This window comes from Sapajus apella, unplaced genomic scaffold (genome assembly GCF_009761245.1).
Source record: "Sapajus apella isolate SASKATOON/1434 unplaced genomic scaffold, GSC_monkey_1.0 scaffold50, whole genome shotgun sequence".
NCBI classification, from domain to species: domain Eukaryota; kingdom Metazoa; phylum Chordata; class Mammalia; order Primates; family Cebidae; genus Sapajus; species Sapajus apella.
Genome location: NW_022436990.1, coordinates 9,580,697 through 9,607,526, shown reverse-complemented (window position 1 = coordinate 9,607,526; position 26,830 = coordinate 9,580,697). Strand labels below are relative to the sequence as shown.

Below are 26,830 nucleotides of genomic sequence, written 5' to 3'. Positions count from 1 at the left end.
CATATCTCCGCTGGGACTCTAAAATGGGAATTGATTTTGGGGATGATCTTTTCTTTTTATCTTTTATTTTGTAAAGAAAAAGGAAATTCTTATTCCTTTCACTGTGTAAAGGTTATTAAATAGTTCACTTTAAGCTTTATATTCAGAAACAATCCCTGTAACATCAAGTGATTGAACCCAATAAATACTTAGGAAAGCCTTGGATGTCTTTTAAGTTGTAAAGGACTAAAGCCCAAAAAATAAAAACAGTACTCTCTCCTTTATAGTCATTGTTCTTCTGAAATAATTAAGCAAGTAAAATTGCAATGATTGAGTAATAACTACCATTTTTTAAAATTAGTAACAGCACTTTTGGAGTCTCAGGGACACTAGGCATGTCCTCTTCTATGAGGCCAGTCCCCTCCTCAGGACACTTTGCATCTCCTGAGGATTTCCCTCATGTACCCCACTCCCCATGCCTCAGCCCAGGCTGTGGATCATGCCTGCATTTTCCTGAGGTTCTCTCCTCTGAGATGTTGACTGTCAAACATTGACCTCATTCCCTCAAGTGCTGTCACTCCAAACAGCAGCTTAACCCACTGCCTTAAGGATTTCATTGTCAAGGGGAAGGGTGAGTTCTCTCATGAAGAATGTTAATCACCCCATATGTAGCCCATGTGAGAGACATACAGTGGTTCCTATAGTAACTACCAGATTGTTGGAGAAAGGCCGTTTCCCCCTTTCCCAGCTACGGAAGCAGAGATAGCTGCCTAGGAATTCTCATTTCCCTCAATGGAAAAGAAAGGTGGGTGGGCAAAGTGAATCTTTAAAATGGAAACTTTGTACTAAGAAGTCCCTGTAATGTGTTGCCAACCAAATATACAAAAACATTTTCAAGACTTACTACAGTGATATTTGGTTGCTATTTCACATTTAGAGGACTATGCCATTTTGGTGCAGAAAATGGTAAACGTTTTCAAAAATCATATGAATACTATTTAATTCTCAAGAAGATGAGAAGTGCATAGTAAACACTCCCTCGACTAAACAGATAAATTGAACATTGTATGTTTTCCTCTTAGTTCTTAATAGTTGAAGCAATACGAATATACTTCTTTAAGGAAAACAGACATGGTTTCTTTTTATCAAAAGCAGTTCATTTGTAAGTATTGAAACTTGCACAGCCTTCCTTTTCCCTAATGCAGCCAACCCATACTGAAATTGTGAAACACATTTAAATATGCACTGCATCAAAAAATTTTGGATCATCATAAGACTTCTTTAAGTTTCAATTGCATCATTGAATTAAATATTCTTCTTTGTCTAAATTGGTGGTATAACATGTTAGTAGGTTCTGAGATATGAATTATGAAGATAGGGTTTTTTTGTTGTTGTTTTTAAAAATCCCCTAAATATTAATTTAAAAATAAACCCAAAGTACACTACTCCTAAATACATGAGTTTTTTTCTTATATTTATTTGTTACCAGATAGGTGATTAATCACGTGCCTGATTAGCAATGCTTGTCCCTATTTCTCTTCCACATTCTTCAGTTATCCTATATTTTAATAGTAGAAACTAATCATGATAAAAGTACACTGAAAAATCACTGTTATTGTTTTCATTTATATATACAGTGCATTGCAAAGCACATACACTGCTTTCAACAACAAAGTTTCAGTTGCCATGTTGCTCTATGGGTTAAGCTGGTGCCCAGTGCTATTTTGGTCTCTTTCCCCAAACCGGAAAATCTCCTGGTGTCTAAGGCATGCACAAATACTGAGGAGTTTCGTGTTGAAGGAATACATTTTGTGAACATAGACCTCATAGAAGGCAGAGTGGTGAGGGCTGGTTTCAGAATAAAGACTTAGCCTATATTACATGCAAACTGAGATATTTTAATTTTGATCGGGAAACAGATACACACATTAATATATACCTCATGAACTTCTGGGGCTCCTGGGAAAACCCTCCTCGGCTTCTTTGGCCCTACAGTGAGGAAGGCTAATTGAGATTCTTCAAGGGAAATCCCTTTCCTTTTCTTCTATAACCATGGAAAGACTCATTAAGCTTTCTATATTCCATTCTTTCTCAGCCCCTGACTTTGCTTAGCCAAAGCCCAGGGAGTAAATGTCTGGGGATTCCATTAAGCACGCCATTGAGTGCTCCCTTCCCCAGGAACCACTTGGGAACAGATCCTTGCCTGTTGGATGGAGGGTTCAGAGGGCAGCTATCATGGGTGACTGGGCATAAAGTCTAGCTTTGTGCCAGGTGTTCCTGGCAACTACCTGTCGAACTTGAAGACTACGTTTGCCCATGATGCTGTACTGCTCACCACCTTATGGGGGAGGATAAGAAAGTGTCTCTGAAATGATCTTTCTTATCCACCAATGACTGCATTAGCCTAATAAAACAATCCCTTGGAAACCCTGCCTCACAGTGTTACGCTCCTCTTTACTTCAGACTGCCTTCTTCAAGTGATTCCTCCAATAGCAACCCCCTCTCTCTGGCTCTCTGCCTGTGGTTCACCTTCCCATTGTGAACGATGCTGGTGAGGAGCTGGGCTTGTGAAGGGAAAGGGCAGCGCAGGGCACAAGGCAAATAGGGCTCATGACTTTTCCCCTTTCATTATGTGTGTCCACCGAGCTGTCCTGCTTCTGTTTTGTAATGGGTTCTTCCATGGCAAGCTGACCTTTCGGCTGAATAGGTCAAACTCCCACTGAGTGCTAATCCTCAGCCCTCCTCACATGAGTGCCTCCCTGGAGGTGAGGAACACTGGTTAGGAATATGACTGGGAGGGCCTCGTGTACTCCTCAAGGAAGGGTTGCCTTTCACTGTACTGAATTAATTCTCATAGACCACCGTGTGAGGTTATGCTGAAGAGTCCAGATTATAACACTCCTGCCGACATTGCGGAGGGGCAAAACTAAATTTTCAGATGCATGTTTCAGACTGTGTTTCCCCTGTGTATCCTCTCCTTTTTAATGTCAGAAAGGCCAAGTGCACAGTCCTAGTGATTCATTGGATCATTTTGGATATCTGAGACAGTCAGAATTTTCCTAGTTCATTTTTTTAAAAAAATTACTAAACCCCTCTCTATATATTTGTCTTCCATTTAAAGTCTCTTAAAACTCTAGGTGTTTTATTTTTAACCCTAGCACAACTTGAAATGGCAGCATTATGATGTTTGTCGATAATTATATACTGGGCCTAGTTTTATTTTAAATGTCATAAAATTTTCTTTTCGACTGTTAGGTTTTATAACAGTAGTTACCTTATAGTAGCTAGAAATTTTCAACATCAAGTAGGCAGTAAGGTTGAATTGAATTTGAATTTGAAGTTGAATTCCTATGGCTTGGGCTTTCTTTCTTAAACTAGTTTGTATAAGCTGTTCAACTCCTACAGCTCTTACGTCTCACTCTCAGTGAGCTGGTAATGTAATCTTCACAGACAAGTGGTTGCACATTCCATTGATTTGGCAATGCCCCGTGTGTGTGTGTGTGTGTGTGTGTGTGTGTGTGTGTGTGTGTGTATAAATGTTAATTTTGTTAGTGTTCTATAAATTTCAGGAAATAGTCTTTTGATTGAACAAACAAGCAAATGAAATATGTCAGTAGATCAGATGAAACAGTGGCCCATTCCACCATAATAATTGTACAGTATGTCTGGGCAACCAGATGGTTTTAGAAACTGTCAATTTCTAAAATATAGAAATCTGAGAGAGCTTCATAAACAATGTATTACTTTTCTGAGGATGACAGACCCTGTTAAGGAAATGCTCCTTTAGGTTTTTTTTTTTTTTTTTTTAAGATCATTAATGATACTCTATAAACATAATGAGATTAACATGGAGAAACAAAATACCTGTGTTTGCAGTATTCTTTAGTTGTCAGATTATTGTCTCAGTTCTCAAAATGCCAGATGCGATAGGATAAGCGCAAGATAAGAAGTACATATTTAACATCTATTCAGTTAGCATTAATGCTCCAGTTAAACCCGGGCTCCTACCAGGGGCATAATGGGCTCCTGTTTAACATATTTATGTTGGTTGTAAAATTAGGAACTGTCATTACAGCCCACATCACCTGCATAAGTGCAAAACATATAAATCAAGAGAAGTTCCAGTGCCGTAAAAATGCCATTGAATAGAATAGCATGAAACTACTTGCAAGATACTTGTATATTATGCTAGTGTGTATGGGGGTGCATACTCAGATTTCTAGGGGGTTTGGAGAACAAAGAATAACTATACAGTTAGAACTCATGGAGTAGAGAAACAGAAGGAAAAGAAAGGCCATCAGTAGCCAGACTTGAATAAACCCCCACATACTCCACTAAAGACGATAACCTCTATGCTCCCAGAAGGCATTTGAGCAGCTTTACATTGTTACTGGAGCTTGCATCTTGGGACTCTTAAGTAAGTAAACTTATCTGTGATGTTTTAGGGTCCCTTATAATCTAGTGGCTATTACTCCCTTGGCCCCCTCGCAATCCAGCTCTTTGTAGAATGGTTTACGTTATCTAAAGTTAGTCTTTTATTTTCTTTTTTATTTTTATTTTTGGTGAAGTGCAGTAGTTTATTTTGAACTTCGTCATAGGAGGCCCTGAAGTTGCCCCCCACACGCCACCAAATTATGAACTATTAATAAGGAGCTTTCTGAATCCTAATTACTGCCTCAAAAACAGAGTGGACACTTGAGAAGTTTCTCAGCTCCCCCCTTCTCCCTCGCAAAAGCCACCCACCCCCATAATCTCACACACACAAAAAAAAGGCTGCAGATTTTATTCATGTGGGATCATTCACACCAAGCTACCATAATGTGCAATTAACACTCTAGAAACTGAAAACAGTATTCAGCAAGACAGCTGCATTATCAAAAATGCCAAAGGAGTTTTGAAGGGAGTAATGTGCATGTTAGAATAGGAAATTAATCAGAAATGTGCACACCCACATACACACACAGTAGTGTGGTCTTAAGTATATCTGAATATTTAAACTGTAAAAACTCTGTCTATATTTATAATAAAGATTAATCTCAGCAGAGTAAACTGATTTTTCTGTTTTAAGATTTTTAGTTGTGTGTTTTGCTTCTGAAGCAAATGAGGAGGCTGGAGTACAGATCTCTAAGATCCCTACCAGCTGGAATATTCTTTTGATAATAATCACTCTTCAATTATATTTTATAAATTTTCCCATTGAAAAAAATGCCTCTGTTATTTTTCTCTTGTCAGTAATAATGATACTTAACACACACACATTTTCACAGTGCCTTGCAGACATTGCAGACACAAACTAACAATTGCAGGGGCAAACTCCCTACTTTGCATAGCACAATAATCACAAGTGTGTTTATGTTATAATCGCTACTAAGCTATGGATTTAACTGACCAACTTAGTAACTGAAATGCGACAGAATTATCCCAGCAGCGTTTCACTCAGATTTTCTTGTTGACTAGCTGAAAGTGTTTCTAGAAGTTAGAAAGTAGGGGATTTTGATTTTATTTTCAATTAGTAGTACCTGGGCTTGAGAGAGTAGAGGTTTTCAATAAAATTTTCAAGAAAAGCAGGAAGATGTGGGGAATTGTTAGAAATATAGAAAGCATCTGAATATTTTATTTCATAAATCAGTATAAAGCAAATGAATTTTTATGATGTCCTGACTTCTGATTTCTGTACATCACTTCCCTTTTTTGTCTGTAAATTTGTTTTGACCATGACGCATCCCTGGAGTCTCTCTGAATCTGCTGTGATTCAGGGTGCTACTTGATTTGTGAATCGTTCATTGCTCAATCAAACTCATTAAATTAAAAGGAAGAAAAAGAAAAAATAGCCAGAAGAACAGATTTAAAACAAATTGGAACCCCACATAAAAAAAAAAAATTAAAAAAAATCATAAAGAGATGATGCTCAATCCTGGATTCCACAGATATTATGCATTAAATCCACTTTTGTTAAGGATTATGAGGACTCCTTGTAGGGTAGTTACCTGCAGGCAAAAGCATGTGAAGCGTTCCTGGAAGAGAAGGATTGACTCTTAGTGAGAGAACAGGAGTGTCCAGGAGCTCCAGATAAGAAACAGTCACTGACCTCGTGAGGCACATGCTGGCCAAGGATCTGTCTGGGCTTCTTGTCAGTCCTATAGGAATAGTTACACATGAATATGCAGTAAACCTGAAGTCCAGCCATCTCAGGATGCTTAACACTAGTACAAATGATCAGTAATGAGAATGTCTTAACCCATATGTTGTGCTGATTAAATTGTGATGAAGTTATTACATTAGAAAATACAAAAAGTTTCCTGTTTGCTTTTTTCTAGCCTAGAACATAAAAGAAGTTTAGTTTTCTGTGGAGTGGGGTTGGGGGGAGATAAGGCAGTATGCAGATGCTTAAAAAAAAACTTAATTTTAAGAAAAACAGTGTACTAATTTATTTTAAAGGAACCTGAGCATTCGTATGTTTTTATTCCATTATAGGGAAAACAATCCAGAAGGAAAAATTTTAAAGTGTGGATGTGGTTTTTTTGATGTTTCTAGAAGTCTATATTCTTCTAGGTTAAAAATTCAACCTAGGCCATGCCTATGCTTAGGCAACTCAGAACTGAAATTAATACTGGGTGGTGGGTCAGATCTCATTGTTATACTAAATAGCCAGTGATGCCATTCAAAAGAAACTAAGCTGAAGGTATGAATCACAGCTCCAACTTAATTGTTCTGTTTTCTTTCTTTCTTTCTTTCTTTCTTTTTCTTTTAAGTTATAGGTGCACAGCGAAGGAGAAGCCCCAGTGCACTAGCCATTGAAGTATTTGAAGCACATTTGGGAAGTCACATTTTGCAGGTACCTTTAAAACAAAAAGAAGCTTGCTTATATTTTACTAAGAAAAAGCCCTATGTTTAGTCTTTTTTAAACTCAATTTTTTTTAAATGTCAGTTGTATATTTGACTGTTGTTATTTTATCTTGGAATTTCAACATTCTTATGAGTTTATTTTTTTCTTTTTAGAAAGCCATCCTTTGAGAGAATGTTAATGAGAAAGGGAGGGCAAGTATTATTTGTGCTGAAATAATTCAGATGATTTGCTCTATTTAGTTGGTGCGCAATGTGTAGTAACTGGCTGTTCCCAGAGTGGTTGTGTGCGCGCTGTATTTGTAAGTGGATCTATGTGTGTCTCTTTGGAGCTATATATTGTTTTTGGAAGAGCAAAATTTTGTTGTGAAAGTACTGTGACAGTTTTTTTGTGTCGCCAAATTTCATTTTTGCTTGAGTTTGTATCTGTGACTGCTTCAAATCTTAATGTTTGCCTCCCCAAATCAGAAAATTTATCAGGGTAAAATATAGTATATTTTAAAATACTAGTAAAAGGAGACAGATAATTGATTTTGCCAACGAACTTCATGGCAAACAAATGTTAAAGGTCACTAGGATGAAAATGTTGTTACTTAGCCCTAGAGAAAATTCATTGCAAACTCCACATCTCACTTATTCAAAACTTTTTTTCCTAAGACTTTGCCATTGATTCAACACATCTGTCTTCAACCGTGGATAATTTTGCCACATTGGTCCTGCTCCCAGGACAGATGTTGTCATGGCCATTTTTTTAAAATCTGTGAAAGATACACCTTTTTACATAGAATTGAAGAAGCAGATAAGTTTGGAATATTTAGACTGCTTACTGTATTTGGAAAAAGTAGCTATGTTTTTCTGAGATAAACTTTGGAGTAAAATAAAAGTATACTCCAGATTCCTGTTCATTCAGAGTTTATAAAGATGGCCTTTATGGAACTTTCCTTTTCTAGGTTGTCAAAAGTAATATTAAATCTACCATATTAGTCCCTTAAGTATGTGCATTAGGAAACTATTATGAGAGTCTGTGTAAAAAAGAAAATCACTCATAGTCAAATCCTGGTGGTTCTCCAAAGCAGTGTCTTTACTGGCAGTTTCAGAATCATCTAACACTTGTTCATAGGATGCATTCTTGGGCCTCAACCTAGACCTACTAAATGAGAGTTTATAGGGTAAAGTCCAGGAATTTGTATTTTTTAACAATCTTCTGAGATAATGTGGATGTTCCGTCAGGTCTGAGATAGCACATTTCACATTTGCAAGTTTAAAGCCCTGAGAAGTCTTAGTTACTTTACATTTTTGTGTACTCTTATTTCTCATTTTCCCATTAATATCTGTTAATATCTCATATAACTGATGTTTCTTAAAATACATCTTGGGAGTTGTTATTCTATTGTGTACATAAAATTTTGAATTACCTTTGCTGTAACCTAGGATTAGTTTCAAGGATACAGAAGGGATCATATTTCTTTCTAGACCTTCAAATTTTTATTTCCTTTTTTCCTATATATACTGTGTTCAGAATCTTTATTATAGGTTTTGTATGGGCCATGACATATAAATTGTTAGACTCTGATGTGATTCAGGGCTCTTTCTGTTTCTATTCTGAAGCAGTCAGAAATTGTTACCTAAGGCTTAGCCAATGAAAGAAATGATTCAAAGACTAGTCCTAGACTATTATCTTCTTAATTCTTTCTGGAAATCATGACTCCAAAGGCCTATGAGGAAGGTGTCTTAGTAATTGCAAGAATTTAAAACTGACACAAACTTAGGAGTTTGAATCAAGCACAAACTTAGTATAAAAGTATAATGTAAAATGGCTCTCCCAAATGCCAGATCAATGTTATACTTTATTGAGAGAATACAGCATCTTGAATGGGGCTGCAGGCTCATTCCCATTTTGTGTGGGTCACATTCAGACACAATACAATGGTGGCATCAGCCGTCACACCAACCTAGGCAGCCGGATGCCATTTGGAGTAGAATAACCAGACTGTGAATAAACTAGAAATCATATTACCTGAAGAATGGCAAAAAGCCTGAGAAAGTTTAGTCTGGAAAACATGACTTAAAAGGGGCATCATTGCCCTCTCTATTTATTTGAAGGTCTCATTTAAAAAAAAAAAAATAGGATTAGATATATTCTGTATGGTTTCAGAGTATGGGGAAAAAAGATAAATGGATGAAAATTTTAAATGTTTAAATTATGTCCATACAGGAAAACTCCTAAATAGGGCTGGCTACATTAGGAATATGTTTGAAGCTGTAGGCTTTGAGGAGAAATATAGACAGCTTGGTAAAGATGCTTTCAAGAAAGGCATCTGAGCATGGCTGCACTGTGTAATCTTACAATTGCCACAGAAACTAGAACTTTTTGTGTGATTTGGTTTTAGCACTGGTGGTTATGGAGTGGAAGAACTACTATACAATGCCCTAAATTAAGTACTCAAATTGTAGGCAAGAAGGGATTGGGAAGCAGTAGTAACAAGAGGAGCCTCCCTTAAGCTATCTTATTAGGTGTTTTGCCTAACTAGCAGGGAAACCTTTGAACCCATATGCCCATGTCTGCACCATGTTCAACAATGTCTCAATGTTCAGTAAGGATGAGATGGCTTCTACATTTTGTTTCAGAAGGATCCATGGTAAATCGGGTTGATTCCTAAAGGCTGGAATGAATTCTTTCTTCTCTTTCCTCCTTCTTACTCTTTCTTCACTTGCAAATAGTTAATAAAAACCTGTGTGGTTAACAAAGTGTAGCCATGATCTCTAACCTGACAATTTATAGTCATTTAACACTCCCCTTAGCCCCCACAAGTTTCAAATACTTTGAAAGAACACAGAAGTCACTGTATGTGGCTGCTGTCTCTAAATAGCTTACAGTCATTCAGGGAAAGAGGAACCAGGAGGTTGTGTAAAGTGAGAAACATCACACAGGTCAAGTACTATGCGACCACAAAAGAACAAGCCTCTGAATTTACCATACAGCACCAAAGAAGACTTTTCTAAGTTGTTGATGGATGAATAGGAGTTCATTAGGCAAAGAAAATGGAAGAATATTCCAACCAAAGGGTACATCAAACCCAAAAGCATGTAAACAAGTAATGATAAGTCTTACTTGGGAACCATTTAGATGTTTGATATAATGGCTGCTTCACGTTTGCAGTGGGGACATAAGAGATGAAGGCAGAGAGATTATAGGAGCCATATTACCAGGAGGTGTGGACTTGATTCTCCATGAAGAGTCCATGGAGAGGGCTTTTATGCAGGAGTGACAAGACAATGATTTGGTTTATTTCTGGAGTTATTATCAAAATACAATGTCCATGAAGTCTGAGTTATAAGATACTGATATAAAGCGACCATTTAGGAAATTTTTTAACAGAGTTCAGGAAAATGAAGATCTTCTCCAAGATAGAGCTCTGTAAATGGAGAGGCAGCTATGGAATTGAGATAGAATCATTAGCACATGGTCAATAATTAGAAGTGAAAGCCTAGAGAATGACAGGATTTAGTTATCACCACAAGTTTTCTAGTTTGGCTACTAGCTGTCTGATTTTACTACCTGAGAGAAGTCGAAAGGGGTGGTATCTTAAATAGCCAAGTTGATGTGAGGTAAGCACTTAGCAACGTAGGTCCTATTTCTGCAGAGAATCCTCAGGCTAGGTCTGGAATTACTGATCAGTGGTGTATAGATACATCATAAGTTCAAATTAAGAATGGGTTACAGACCTATGGAAATCATGTGGAGCAAAGAGAGGGTTAAGGAGAGCTCTTCTAGGGTATGTCATCATTTAAGAGGCGAGTAAACATGAGAAAGGAATGGACAGAAAGAAAAAGCAAGTCACAGGATTTGATATTGTTAAAGGAAGGAATATTAATAATGTCAAGGTAGCAGAGAATAAATCCTCAGTAGGGCAAATACTGAAGAGATGTTACAGGCTTTGTTGATTAAAAGTTGCCATAGGATTAAGTGTAGAAGACAGACCTAAAAAGTGATAGGAGGTAAAGGAGAAGAATCTGAGTGTTCGTGGTAAAGGAAGGGTGGGAAATGAGAAGTTAGCATCAAGAGAAATTTGTGTTTTTCATACAGTGAGAGTATGTTTATATGTCTGAGATTTATGGGGTCAAGCATTTTGTGCATATTGGAAAAGAGATGAAAAATTAACTCTGTTGGCCAATTATATGCTCTTTAGCAATCTCCTTTTAAAAATCAATACCTTATGGTCATAGCTGTGTTAAGAAAGGATTGGTTTTCATTATCACTAATGGCTAAATGCCATTCCACACTATGGATGTGTCATAAGTCATTAAACCATTTTCCTGCTATTGAGTATTTTGATTACATCTAAAAATTTGCATCTCTAATGGAAATACCAATGTGTGTGTGTATGTGTGTAAATGCAAAGAGAAGATAAAATATTGAAAACATAATTTTCTAAAAAAAAAAAGCCTAGTCTGGATGGATTTCAGCTTAAATATAGTGAATTTTTACTATGTACTAAGTTTCAGGTACTATGCTAAGTTCTCTTCTTATATAATCATCGAGTACACACAATATAGATCTATGAGATAGATGCTGTGATTATGTACATCTTAAAAATTGAGCAAACTGAGATTTTAAAAACTTGAGTAACTCAAGCTCACATTTTAGGTAACAGAGTTGAATTTGAACCCAGGATGGTAACACTCGGGTTATAATACTTTCCAAGAAATGATAAGGGCATTTTAAAAGACAGTGGTAATAAGAGGAAAGAATTAAGACATTTATAGTTGGAGTAAACAGACTTCAGTAGCTAACTGAATTTGGAAACTAAAGTAGAGGTCAGTTTCAAATACCAGTGTGGAGTTCAGAAAATGCCTGTGGCTTCACTGCATCAGGTACCAAGCTTCCCTGCTACTTGTGCCCCAGTGATGTTTCATTGAGGTGCATACTAGGTGCCCCTTGGTGTAGAGGATTTGAGAGTAAGGGGTAAGATGGACTTCTTAATTTTTGGTGTACCCATTCTCTGAATATTTATGTAATGTGTCTCTGCTCTGCATATCTAGCCATATATTCTCATAGGAAAAAGAAAGTTTGGTGGGAGCTCTTAAAATTTGACTACTTTTCCACTGAAAGGGAGAAAAAAATAAACTTAACGGTGATTCTATCAATGTAAAGTCATTTATTGCAAAGTCAATTTTCAATATCAGTGTATGCAGGCAGGGCCAAGGCCCAGGCTGTGTATTATGAAACTCTGGGGCCTCCATTCACAAAGCAGTCTCACCTCTGACTGTGATCAACATTATAGTCTCGGTGAACCTATAGCTATTTCAGGAGTGAACTTAGGACAGCAGCATCTTCTCCAGGAGAGTTGAGGGTTCAAGGGATATCAGCTTTGCAACAACAGGGCTGTGAATCAAGGCCCTACTGGGCCTGAATCAAGGCATTATATAGTTCACTAAATTCTTCTTTGATTTTTATAAATTAGATGAAGAATGGGAAGTCAAGGGGTAAAGGCTGGAATTTGTGCATTTTGTGGCAGGTTCAGTAAAAATCCAAGAACTTGAGGAGATTATTGTGTAGGATCTTTCCTGGAAAGTACGTGTGATTAAGCACAAATGTGGTTCCTGCTTGAGAAGTTCTCTTAGGGCATTACATTGTTCCCACTTCATGACTTTTTTAATGTGAAAAAGTATGCCTGGTATTTATTTTTACTTTTCCAATATAAGGACCAGATAGAATATTTGTATTTTATCTTTTTGAAGTTTAACAAACAGAAAATGGTAGCAAATACTATCTTCATAAGTCATAAAGTTAACTGCTGGACTGACTTTTCCTTGGGTGCCAGATTTATGAATGGAATGCTTTACTTATTTGTATACCTTCAGCAGAAAGTTTTAAGTTTTTTTCATTCCATAAATAATGCTTTTGTAATTGTCACATACAATTACGCTATAGACAATGCAATATTGTTTTTGCAAACTCCGTAATAATAATGCTGCTTTACTCACCTCACAGGTGTTAAACAGGTTGAACCAAGTACATGGACATTTTTAAGGTTTATGTTTGTATTCATTGTCAGCATATTATTTTTAACTATATATATATATATTACTTTGTAAAATACATGTCATTACTAAGAACTATCATGTATCTACAAAATAATTGAAAGATAGCCTTTATTCATGACTTGTTTTGGATTATAAAAGTAAGTTTTGTAAGTTGGATAAATATAATGAGTACCAACATGTTTGTACATAACTAACAGAGAAATGCATTATTATTTAAACTAAGTATTGAGAGAATGAAAACAGTGTTCTGTAAGAAATGCCCTAAGGTAATGGTGGAAATATGGAATCCATATGTCCGTTTCATGCTTGACCATATTAGGTAAACACTCATATCTATGTCATTGACCTCACATTATTTTTGGCCATAAAGGAATTTTTGTATTGCTTTTAGAACATTCAAACCCCAACCTGAAAAAGAATTCCATGGGCATAACTCTCTGAGGGGACTGAGAAAGAAACTCCAAGAACATTCTAAGATTATGACCACTGAGGTTCTCTGACTGGGGGTGGATCAGAAAAGGTTAGGTAGGATGGTTGCTTGATTGCCTGGTCTTCCTCAACATAAGTGGGGGAATGATTGTTTTTTGCAAGAATCGTTTATTAGTAAAATAACCCTGTGTACAGGTCACAAACACGGCCTGTGGTAATGACTTTAGCAGAACAGTTTCCTTAAAGTATATATTTTCTAAAAATGATGGAGAAGAGGGGAGCTCAAATGTAGTGATTTTCTATTTGTTAGTCAAAGTAATAGAAGATTCGTGTGGATGAGATGGATAATATTATCAACCTCAGTGAGCTGTCAGATTTCGTTTGTGTAGTTTTTTCATTCCCTGAACACCTTTAACCATGGAATACACGGTACAGTTATGCCTCAAATAAAAGAAGAATCTGTGTTTTACAGAGGCTGTTAAGGATCAAATTTAGAAGAAAATCAGGTCAAGATTTACTTTGAAATTTCTACGTTTCTCCTGTTAATCATACTTTGAAGATTGGTAAAGGGCATATCCTAGAATCATGATTAGTTGGTCCATATAGTCTTCTGGTCCTGCAGAGTTACTGTTAGACAAATGAGAGCATACAGGTTCTATACCAGAAGTTTAAAAAAAAAAAATCAGGTTGATGTAATAAAGAAAACAAAGTGAATAGTATCTTATTTATATATTTGTTACTGTTTTAGTATGTCTAGCTACAGTGCCTCTGGTCTCTAAGACTCAGCCAATTGTAGAAGACTAAGTAGAAGATTCTGTTGGGGAAAATATACTGGATTTATAGGCAAAAGGAGCTCTTTATAACAGTGTTGGGGTAGGGGTAGAGAATGCCAAATCTGCAGATAGACATCTTCTTTAATCTCATATTCCAGAAAAAAATGAAAGATTGACTAGTACAGTTCAAACATCTGGGAAAAAAAAAGTGAAAATACCTAAAACAGCTCCAAAGCTAACAAAGATACAAATTATCATTTATTAAGATGCTGCCTACCCAAGTCAACACGTCGTTTCCATTCGATGGTAGTGTTTTCAAAGGACTTCTGTGAAAGACTGGTATCTTCAAGTCTGTTTTCTACTTTATTGATGACTTAAAATTTCACCCTTATTTTATTGAAATGTGTAAATATACATGAAATGATCATCTCTAGGAAGTTACATCTTCTTATTCCTGATGGCTCTTTTTGCTAAAGTGGTATCCTGCTGGACATCAGTGCTAAAGTAAAATAAAATGATTTCAAATAATAGGAGCATTTTGAATTAATTCCTTTAGCTGTGATAGAGGAAGGGGAGAAAGTTGAGTGACCCTGTAGTGTCTCTATGATCCAGAATGGTAAGAAAATGTAAAACTAAATATAGAAAAAGAGAAAGTTAGTGAATATATTTGCATATGCAAATTAGCTTAATTGATACTGCTTGCCTCTACAGGGATTTTTCATTACAAACTGGAGTGCTACATTGTTCAGCTCATATTGAGTAATTTAGTAACTAATGAGACCAGTTTGCACTAATTTGCATATGATAAATGAGCTTAATTGCAGTAAATAACTTGGAGGCATAATTACTTAATTTTCCTGTGTTGCACGGCTTTTAAGTTCACGTATGAACAACTCAAGATAATTTTGCATATTTAAATTAGTTGCTTTTAAATTTTCTTGAACAAAAAAAGGAACACACCTTATCAATTGAGCTATAAAACAATCAAAAGTAGGGATTGCAGTATTTTTATTTAAAAAGAAAGAATGGAAAAGAAAACTAGAAGTTTCTTAAGTCTGTTGTTCACACCTCCTGTGTCCTCACCTCAAGTAAGATATCAGCATTGACATTTAGGAATATGTTTTTAAAGTTGAATATTAATTCACAGTTTCTATTAGTAAATTGCCTGAGTTTAAACTAAAATACGTGTATGAATGAATCATAAGTTTTGGAATAGGGTTTATAAAAGAGATGTGACATGTCTATTATCTAATTTAGCAAACGAATATCAGTGTAATCAGTTGGGTCTACCGGCAATGTGCATTTCATCTAAGTTACTGGGCTTTAATGAAGTAAACATCATTCTGACCCTGGTGTTCATTTCCTGTCTAGATTAATGTTTCATACGGAATTGGTTTCACTGGAGAATCTTACTGTGGTTTGCCAAGAATTATCTCATTGGTCTTCAAATTATCTCAAGAATGCATGTTTTATCAAAATCTCCATTCTCAAAATGGACACATTGGAGCACAAAGAGGTTGATTGGAAGCCATTATTTTCCTATACTGTGCTGCCCTAGGATGTTAATCCTAAAGGGAAAAAGTATGACTTCTTATTGAAAATTAACTCATTAGACCATATAAAAATCATATTCCTGATCCTAAGAAAATATTGTATAGTTGTGAAAAAAAAGTTTAAAACTTGTTTAAACAATTATTGCTGCTTTAGCTCATTATATATCAAAACGAATGGGCATGTTAGAGCTATTTCTTTGTCACAGTCTGAAAACCTACCTCGTCAAACTTTTCTCTGAAAAGCTAAAAATTCTACTAAATTCATTATACGCTTTTTTTTTTCAGAGGTGAGCCAGAACAAGTACTAATACAGGTATATTCAAAGTGTAAAATTTGAGTCCTTCATTTAATAGGTTCTTAAGAAATACCTGGTGAATAAAAGAATACAAAGAAATCCTACCAGGCAAGATGACAATTAACCTCATAACCAGGGCCTTATCTTAGCTCTGTGTTAGAAGCTCAGTTTGTATCCACATCTCCAGACATGGGAGAGTATATGGCAGATTCATTAAGTGCATGGATTTTGGCATTCAGTCAACTTGAGTTTATCTCCCAACTTGCTCGTTTATTAACTGTGTGCACCTACAGTGGTCTCTTGCCCCTGCTAAGCCTTAGTTTTTTAATCTTTAAAACGGAGAAAATAGTAGTGGAAGTTACCCTGGCAGGCCTATTGTAAGGGTTGAACAAGATAGCGTAGTTGAAAGTGCTTGGCACAGAACGTGACATGGAGAATGCATTCGAGACACATCTGCTAGTATTTCTGTCTGTGTCTTGGGTAGTCCGGAATAATGTGCAGGTTTTGAAGAAAAATTCTGATATTTATCAGAAGCATTGTTAATGCAGGAACATAAGAACATTATCAATAAAATTCTCTAAGGTTCAGGCCGAGTATGGTGGCTCACGCCTGTAATCCCAGCACTTTGGTAGGCAGAGATGGGCAGATCACGAGGTCAAGAGATGGAGACTATCCTGACCATCATGGTGAAATGCCATCTCTACTAAAAATACAAAAAAATTAACTGGGCATGGTGGCATGCACCTGTAGTCCCAGCTACTTGGGTTGATGGGGCAGGAGAATCGCTTCAACCTGGGAGGTGGAGGTTGCAGTGAGCTGAGATGGCACCACTGTACTCTAGCCTGGGTGACAGAGCAAGACTCCATCTAAAAAAAAAAAAAAGAAAAATTCTCTTAGGTTCAAGGCAGGACAAATATTTTTTATTGAACATGACATAAATTGCTTACATTAATGTACCTATTTGATAGTTCAGGTTTAGTTCAGAGTAAAAAATTGGGTGGTAACAGTGTATTTTCACCATGAGATGAAAATCCTTCTCTTAAAAACCAAAGACATTGTCATAATACTCTCATTGGCAACTTAGAAAAAACTGAGAAAGAGAGTTTTTATAACGGGACCCCAGAATCAAAGTCTCCTTTGGACTAAAGTATAACATGCCACTACTCTCCTTATCATACTACATGACCTCAACTTGCTCAGAAAAAAATGGGAATAAACACCCAATCAGAAATACAGAAGAGCTAGAAGGTAGAACCAGCCATCAACCATTGCTATGAATTATGCCAGCAAAACAGTTTAGTGCAGATATGCTTCGCCTTGTGCGTATTGCACAAAATCCATCATCTGCCAGGCTAAAAAGTACACCCTTCCATATCAGGATCAGAGGGGAGAACTTCTCAGAAGGATGTTCATAGGGATGTCTCTGTGTGGCAGATACATATCGCTGGGGTTTTTTATTTACCTTGCTAGCTTTAATTTGCAGAATAAACTCAAACTCATGTCATCATTCACTGAGAAAAAGTGACAGGTGTGAGGAGAGGAAGCAGTTTGAGGTAACTCACTTTGGAGGAAAGCCATGGTATTTGGCCGCTTGACTGAAGTTAGTGCAATAGTAAATGGGGACTTTATAGTTGGAAAATGAATTGCCTCAAGTGGCCAGGATCTAGAAAAGTGAAACAGTGCTCTGGAAATACTAAGCTTCAGTTCAGTAAATATTTACTCAGTGCCTGATTTGCATCAGGGACTGCAGAAAATACTGAGATACAGTCAATGAGTGATGGTTTTGCCTCAGAAGAGCCATAAGAAAACAGACCAACATGGTTCCATGTAACATGAACTAGTGGCTTTTGGATCACTTATTGCTGCATTTGAATCTCTGCACTTGGTTGTGGGACTTGGGCAATTCATTGAACTATCTAAGCCTCAGTTTTCTTAACGCCAAATAGAGATGGAAGCAATTCTTACCTTACACATTGGTGTTAGAATTAGATGATATACTACACATAGGTGTCTGGTTTAGATGAGATACTATTCACAGTATTAGCTGAGATACTACACAGACGCTCAGTGAGCACTCAAGAAAAGTTGCCTGTCATAGATGTTGAACCCTAGAAGCAACAGGAGGGAATCAGATCATCCAGCGTGGAGCAAGTCACCTCCTGTGATCATACACGCACAGTTCACCTCCTTCACTAATCACGCCCACACACATATTTCTCCTTTTAAGTTTTGTGTTCCCTGAGGTCAGGAGTTCGAGACCAGCCTGACCAACATGGCAAAACCCCATCTCTACTAAAAATACAAAAATTAGCTGGATGTGGTGGTGCACACTTGTAATCCCAGCTACTCGGGAGGCTGAGGTAGAAGAATCACTTGAACCCAGGAGGCAAAGATTGCAGTGAGCTAAGATCACACCACTACTTTCCAGCCTGGGAGACAGAGTGAAACACCACTTCAAAAAGAAAAGAAGAGGTTGGCGTTTATGTGGAACTCCCTGTGGGAATAGTTGGAGGGTCCTCACTTCACAATGACTCATGCATTCTCTTAGCAAGGTAACAAATGGAGGAGGAAAAAACCCAGTGATTTCACTATGACCAGGCAGAATTTGTTTGGGGCATGCTGATATAAAGATTGCGTGCAAGGTATGGGAACGTATCTGCAATTCTTTCTCAGGCACTAAGAATGGCCAAATTATCTGGCTATTAATGTGGAACAGAAAGACAATTATACTACATGTTGAGCATCTCTAATCTGAAAATCCAAAATCTGAAATGCTCCAAAAGCTGAATCTTTTTGAGCACTGACATGAACACAAGTGGAAAATTTCACACTTGACCTCATGTAACCATGTAATGGGACATGGTCAAAATAAAGTCAAAACCTTGTGTGTACACAATTATTAAAAACTGTATAAAATTATCCTTAGGCTGTAAGTATAAGGTATATGTGAGACATAAATGAATTTTGTGTTTAGACTTGGGTCTCATCTCCAAATTGTATAATTACGTATATGCAAATATTTCTGTCACTTGTGGTCCCAAGCTTTTTTTTTCTGAGTTGCTGTTTTACCAAGCTTTTTGGATAAGGGATATGCAGCCTGTATCAGTTTTCAAAGTTGACAGAAAATCATAAGGTTATATGTCAAATATGAATACTAATAACTTTCTGATTGTGTTGGTATTTATACTTCTGTGGTGATGTGTAGATATATACAAATCTGTGCCGGATTACTGTGTTCTTCTTGGCTTTAAAGCCCTTGGTGGTAGTAGGCAGCATATTGTTGTTACCAGCCTCAGCTAGTAACGACATGGAATAGGGTGACAGCAGCTGACTATCATTTATCTTGGACCCAAAACACGGTATGGCCAGGGTTCCTTTCCCATCTCAGTCTCTAGAACTTTGCAAACCTTAAGGCTCATCTGGGCTTGAGGAAAGATTGTGAACGGGTGGGTGGGTGATAATGTGCATCGTTTCTGAAACTAAGCTGACTGCAGATACTGGTGAGCTGAGCATCCTGGACCAGTAGTCGTCTGCAGAACACAGTGGAGGAAAGTGGCTTAGAAGAATCAAATCAAAATTATTTTGAGATATTAAGATCTAAATATAATAAGAGCCAAATTAAACACGTAATTCAATAATTATACTATAATGTCACATCTGTATTTCTCTAGCTTTTTAAAGACAGAAATATGATTACAGAAGAATTCTAAGTAGTTCTCCCTCGTATACGTGTGTGTGTGTGTGTGTGTGTGTGTGTGTGTGTGTGTGTAGTCATATACCTCTTTAAACTACACAAAGTGGAGAAAAAAGAAAACGTTGAAAAGAAAGTACAGACAAGCAAAGAGACGAAAATAAAAACTAGGTATCTGGGCCAGGCGCAGTGGCTCAAGCCTGTAATCCCAGCACTTTGGGAGGCCGAGGCGGGCCGATCATGAGGTCAAGAGATCGAGATCATCCTGGCCAACATGGTGAAACCCCGTCTCTACTAAAAATACAAAAATTAGCAGCGCTTGGTGGCATGCGCCTGTAGTCACAGCTACTCAGGAGTCTGAGGCAGGAGAATTGCTTGAACCCGGGAGGCGAGGTTGCAGTGAGCCAAAATTGTGCCACTGCACTCCAGCCTGGTGCCTGGTGACAGAGTAAGACTCTGTCTCAAAAAATTAGGTATCTGACTTTTTGTAAATCAACCAAAAATTGTGACTCTTGTCTCTTGAAAACAGTGGTGGAAGGAACGGCTTATTTTAAGAGGGGTCTTCCAGTGTACCTCATAGCTGATACATGTTTATGAATGATTTTCTTCTTCTGAGCCTGACCTGGGTAATACTGTACTCATTAAAGAACATAGAAAATCAAGACCTGAGGGCACCAAGCAGTAAGAAAGGCACTGTAGGGATCCTGCTTGGGGGAGGAGGGGTGCAGGGTACACAACTCACTGCTGGGTTCCATCCTCTCTGAACTGTAGGCATGCACCTGTGGGCAGACCTAGGAGCTGGGTCAGATGCCCTAGTCACCCAATCTCCAGCTGTTTTTTAACAGTGTTGGCTAGCTCATTGAGAATATCACTTCTCAGACACTTGGCATTCAGGATCTGATGATTTATGATTGCAAGGTAGGTAATCCATGGGACAGCGTCATTTTGTAACAGTGCAGGAGAACCCTGTTTAAGAAAAGAAAATATCATGCCATTTTGCTTTACGCCTGTTGGGAAAAATAAACATTTGGGAGAATTAGCGAAATTATTCCAAAATTTGTTGTTCTGGATGAATAAAATGTGTAACTAATGGTTGGATTGCCCTCACAGAGGAGCCTAGTTAATTCCCATGAGGCTAGATAACTGCTGCAGGAATTGCCAGGTCAGAGCAGTTCTTTCCCTCATTTCTAAAGATATAAAAAATGCAGGTGACCCTTTAGGCCACCATAAAAAATGCCCTCTGAAGTAATCCACTCTTTTACTTCATTTTAGCTTGATAGAATGTTTCAGTAAATTTCATCTGGTATAGAGATTAGACCAAGGGTAGAATTGACCTAAAGAAACAGAAAATTCTTTTTTTTTTTTTTTTGTAAGTGGGAAGTCTGCAAGTTCTACATAAATACAAAGGCAAATGATAATATCAATGACTATTTTAATTGCATCTTTAATCCATAAGGATAGTTCAATGACATCTTAAATTATACTTTTAGAATTGTAGTCACATAGGAGATAAAACTCAGTAACTATTTAATAATGCATAGTAAGATCAACTGTATCCTCTCTTGAGATCACATTTAGGTGGACTGAATGTAAAAGCCCAATCCAGAATGTAGACAGCATTTAATCTTCCGGAAGATATTGTTAGGTCTTTCTAAATATAAAACACCCAGGCCTGGACTTTCAGTTGGTACCTATTATCTCTGCTCAATGATTAGTTTCACTGGATTCACAGCTAAGCCGTATTATTTTTTAACTAGGAATTGGATTGCCGTAGCTCAAACTGTTCTCAGTACTGGAAGGTTACGAATCAGTTTGGGGAATTTATCTGACTGTTTGATAACTAATTGCTATCATTTAACCTGGCTTTACCTGGAGACTACAATATAGGTAGGTTGGTTTTGGTCGGGGGAAAAAGTGATAAAGGGATGTGTTTAAGGTCCAGCAGCTATTAGTAACCAGCTAGCACAGATGGGATTCGAACCCTGAGGTGGAATTGAGAGAGTGACAGAGAAAGGAATTATAAGGGAAATATTAGGTATTAAATTATTTCACAATGGAATTTTTTCAAGTGACATACTTTAAGCTGTGGTTTGAATAGAAACAAGAGGACATGCACTTTTGTTTAATAAAGAACTATTTTCCCTGAGCAGAAGACAACATTTTAAAGCTTGTCATTTCATTCCTGGGAAAGTATTTGAGGAAAATGACATGGCTCAGCCCTGTTTGCTGACCATTTTGTTGTCTCCTGCTGAGACTTGCCATTTCCATAGCCAGTGGGCTGTATTGAATCAGACAGAAGCAATAGGTCATTAACAGACATGGAGACTTGGGGCAGCCTGCAGAGACTGAAAGAGGGGAAAATCATTTGGGGCCACATCAACAAAACTCCGTTTAATAGAATCTCATGCAGCTATGTTTGGGAGGGGGGCAGTTAGCCTGATTTTCAGAGAAATTTAAGAAGCTTTAGAAAGCACAAAGTCGTTTTCCGCCAAAGAGTGTCATGCCTAACATGAAAACGGAGGTGTGGGAGAATACTCATTTCTACACACTGCATTTTCTCCTGTTGAAAAATAACTGCTTACAATTCATTTAGTTGAAAAAGAAAATACAGGTTTTATTTTCTTACTGACATCCCCCGTTAACCTTGAGACCTTTAGCTCACAACATTAATCCAAAGAGAGATTATATTATTTTGATCAGTATCTAAAGTATTAGATTGTGTTTCCATGATCTTTGGAGATCCTTCTGGATTATTGTAATTGATAGGTGGGGTTGCGGGGACAAGTTTTTCCACTGAGACTGCTGCACATTATTTTGGCATTTACGAGATTATTCATGTTAGAAAGTATATATAGCCAGCCTCCTTTTAAATGCAGACCAGTTTAGCTAGGGCAGGAGAAATACAGACTTTGTTTATTGATATTAAACAAGCATTTATAGCTTGTTATATATAAGGCTCATCAAATGCAGCTTTGGGGAATATGTAGATATTGTTCCTTCCCTCAAGAAATGTATAATGAAATCTTATATCCTAACCTGGGATGAAAGGTACATGTGTAGAGACGGGACCTAAATTTCCAATGATTGCATTTACAGTTAAGTAAAATTTAGCAAACATAATACCATTTTCACATTATCCTATCATTTATATATTTAAAAATTCCGGCTAGGCATGGTGGATCAACCTGTAATCTCAGAACTTTGGGAGACAGGTAGGAGGATTGCTTGAGCCCAGTAGTTTTAAATCAGCCTGGGCAACACGGCAAGACCCCATCTCTACAAAAATGTAAAAAATGAGCCAAGTATGATAGTGTGCTCCTGTAGTGCCAGCTGCTTTGGAGGCTGAAGCAGGAGGATTGCTTGAGCTAGGGGGTTGAGGCTGTAGTGAGCCATGTTTGTGCCACTGTACTCCAGCCTGTGTGACAAAGCAAAAGACCCTGTCTTTAAAAAAAAAAAAAAAAATCACCACTTAGATATACATGCGTGTACCCATGTGTGTTTTTTTGTGAAAAATTTCAAAATGGTTTCATGTATGTCTTAGTTTTCCTGTTCCATTGTAAACAACTTGAAGATGACGGTCATGTCTTGTTCATCTTCGTGTCTTCCACAGTGTGGTGCTCTTAGTAGGTGCTCAGTGCCTTTGTAGACGTGATGTAAATCTCTGCAGACAATGCATATAACTTCTAACTGATTGATTGTTAATTGTCCCTTTTGTTTTGGGCAGCGTTGTTAAAAAGTCAGTGATAGTAACTGATTTCAGGGTGCATTCTTACCGCTTGAAGAAGACATTTACATGCTGGGCTCCTAGTAGGGTTAATGCATTATGCACCTAAGTCCCCATGCACCAATTCGAGAATGTCCTTCTCAGCCAAGAGGTCATTAAAGAAAACACAGTCCCATTATAATGTCATTTTCCCCTTAATTTTCTGATTACTTACATTTGGTTTGGTCCTAATTATGAATACCTTTAATTGCTTTATCACTGTGATGATTAACTGTGCCCAAGTCAAACCCCTTTGAAAGAGAGGACAATTCCTTCTAAAGGCTTTGCATGAATGCACTTAGGAGGAATATTAAACAGAAGAATAGAGATTTTCCAACTTCCAGAGGACTGGTCAGCCTTCTAACATTTCTAGTGAATGTCTTCCTAAAAAATCCCAGGAGTAATTTTCATCTTTGTGTTTTCCAGACCTGGAAAATCTTAGTCCTCTAAAAACTCTAGCATGTTGTAATCTGCTGCTATATTTACATGAATTATTCTGCCAGAAGACAATATTAGAAATAATATACATGCCAGCTGTTCTCTAGAGTATAAAAAATATAAAAATAAAAAATAAACTTTGAAATCCACATGATATTCCTGAAGGAGTACATGGCTGCGTTTGCCTTTGTTGTTTTCCATTTATGTGTTTAAAATTAAAATATTGAAATTTGTCATGTTTTATAAATTAAAAAATTTAAAACACCAATTAGGAATTACGTCTTGCTGAAGTTAAAATGAAGCAGTCATTTTAAGCAATATTTAATAGCTGATAAAGGTGGTTCCATTTTGTTTTAAAATGAAGGCAACCACCTTAGGATGTAAAAGAAACAAAATCCTGGGATTTTGTATTTGAATTCTGTATTTTAATTCAATTTCTATGAAATGGAGAGATTTGTAATTTTAGTTTATTTTGAGATTAAATCATTTTAAAGTAATCACACAGTAGTAATGTTTCCCTGTGTGTGTTTTTTAAATATTTCTGGGTTTTATTTATTATAATTATTTGAAATACCATTGTAGACTGGATGCGGTGGCTCACGCCTGTAATCCCAGCACTTTGGGAGGCCGAGGCGGGTGGGTCACCTGAGGTCAGAAGTTCGAGACCAGCCTGGCCAACATAGTAAAGCCAGCTACTAAAAATACAAAATTAGCTGGACATGGTTGCACATGCCTGTAATCCCAGCTACTTGGGAGGCTGAGGCAGGAGAATGATTTGAACCCAGAGAGGTGGAGGTTGCAGTGAGCCAAGACCATGCCATCACATTCCAGCCTGGGTGACAAGAGTGAAACTCTGATCTCAAAAAACAAAACAAAAATATTTAAAAACCTCATTGTACTGTATTTATTTAAATCTTTTATCTTCTTTACGTTCTCAGAAATACCAGTTTATGTAACACAGTGATATTTACCACCCAGGAATCTAGTTGATGAAGTTTATGTCAGTCAAAGTCCATTTTTCCTAGTTCTTTACCAGGGAAGCCTGGGCCACTTTGGGGACAGGGATAGAGAAGGCTGCTCATCTCTTGGTAAGGGTAGGTTTGGTCTTGGGAGGAAGAGGGTTTTTGCTTTGGGAAAGCTGGCACACATGAGCAGGAGGACACGTCATTGTCAATTTATTATCAAGCTATCCTTTTTCCCTTGAGCAAGGCTTTAGCATTTTTAATCTACGATGGTTCACACTTGCCATGTGTCTTTTTTTCTCATTTCATTTTGTGGCTCCCAATTGGAAGGAAAAGTTCATCCATGGCTTATTTGAAAAGGAGCAAGTGAAGAGAGGTGATGTGTAGATGACCACCTTCCTGCCTTTTTCGCGGGTAGGTGCCTTTGTTCACATGGCTGTTGTGGTGCTGTGGGGAAACTGCCACAGAATCAGAAAAACACAGACACAAATTATCTGCCGTGATGAATTTTCTTTTCACGCTAATTTTCCCTGTTGGAAACTTAGTGTATATAAATGCAAGGTTCCTCATAGCTGTTTTAGACCCTGCACCCTATGTGTCTATTCAACAGAGTTAAAAGAAACTTTAATAATTAAGAATTAGAGAAATAGCACCAGTAGTTTTTGTTTCCCTTGATAGACTTCAGTACCTAAAACTGACAAAGCAGGTAAGTTCCTGGAGTGCTGCAATGTAAGTTAATTATGTAGCTTACTGTTTTCAAACACACTGAAGTCTAGGCAGTGCCAGTGAGCACATCAGGGCGGCACCAGACTGATCCCCAGCAGAGAAACAATCAGGTCTACCAGAACATTCAGCTGTGGGGCCAAGAAAGAAAAGCTGACATCCAGATGCCAGTGCTTTGGAAATCTTATCTGGAGTTGCACATATGGGTTCTGCATCTGCTCAGGTTATGTCACCAGTCAGCGTCCAAATTGACACAGCTACCATGGCATGAATAGACAGAGGCACGGTTAGATGTCTGGGTCTTTCTGCTAAGACAGCTGTCAAAAGCAGTGACGTTGGCCTTATGAAAGCTAATTTTCAGAAGACCAATTTGGGTGCTATGAGTGATAGGTTTTGAGTATCCACAGTGACTCATTTCTGAATGTCCATTGTAGGAAGGAAGTTGTGGTGGCGAAGAATGTATACATACAGATAAGCGTGTGTGTATACTTCAACACATCTGTAATTGTGATTTTTTTTTTTTGGCCAATGTTGTAGTGCTCAGGGAAAGTTAAGACCAAATAACTTTGGACAGTGATTTAAATCAGTGCAATGTGAATATACTCTTGATGTATTTATTCTATCATGGAGATTTGGCTAACAAATCTGAGAGTGACAATAAACCGTTTTCTACCCTTTTACATCAAAAAAGGACACAGGCACAAGTCCATAAACTGTAAGTATTGGCCTTTGCCTTTGCCTTTTAGTAAGTACTTTTTTATTTCATCAAAATGGCCCCAATGTCAAGGAGAATGATTCAACATAAACAATTCACCATTTCGTCTCTTTCATTCCCCAGAATCCTTCTTAAAGAGAGAGTGAGTATATTTATCTCTTATTATCTCCAGCAAGTATCTGGAACAACAATGACCAATGGGCAAATGTATGTACTGGGGTCCAATTTATATGTCCACTTTCAATTTCAATCCTTTTTTTTTTTAATGTAGGCTTCTATCTTTATTGAAATCATCAGTTCCTAATGGATAACAAGTTAGGTAGAGGAGAAAAAGATTCGTGATGTTTGTTCTTTTTTATTTTTCTCAGTTTTGGGAACCCATTTATCCACAGTTTGAAGGCTCAGAAGTTTCGAAAAGTTACTGTTTTTCTTGGATTTTATCATTATAATAGATTTCTAGTTAAGTTATAAAAACGTTTACTAAGCTTTAAACATTGTTATGGAAGTTCACAGATTTTGCAAGATAATGTGTAACAGTGATTGACGTTAATAAGAATCAGGTGGGCATCTTCATGCTGTTCATAACCATGTATTCCAATTCCTCTTTTGCAACTAGAT

At 37.3% G+C, this 26,830-nt stretch overlaps 1 protein-coding gene across 4 annotated transcripts in view; it reads left to right on the top strand.

Annotated features, from left to right (window-relative positions):
• Positions 1-26,830, top strand: part of NPAS3 (neuronal PAS domain protein 3) — an 848,226-nt gene that overhangs the window by 403,749 nt on the left and 417,647 nt on the right. For 3 of the 4 annotated variants that reach the window (XM_032242688.1, XM_032242685.1, XM_032242684.1), the window contains one exon: positions 6,732-6,814. In XM_032242688.1, the coding sequence (XP_032098579.1) occupies positions 6,732-6,814 (83 nt within the window). The remainder of the gene's footprint in view (positions 1-6,731; positions 6,815-26,830) is intronic. The other variant, XM_032242687.1, reaches the window with a different exon arrangement.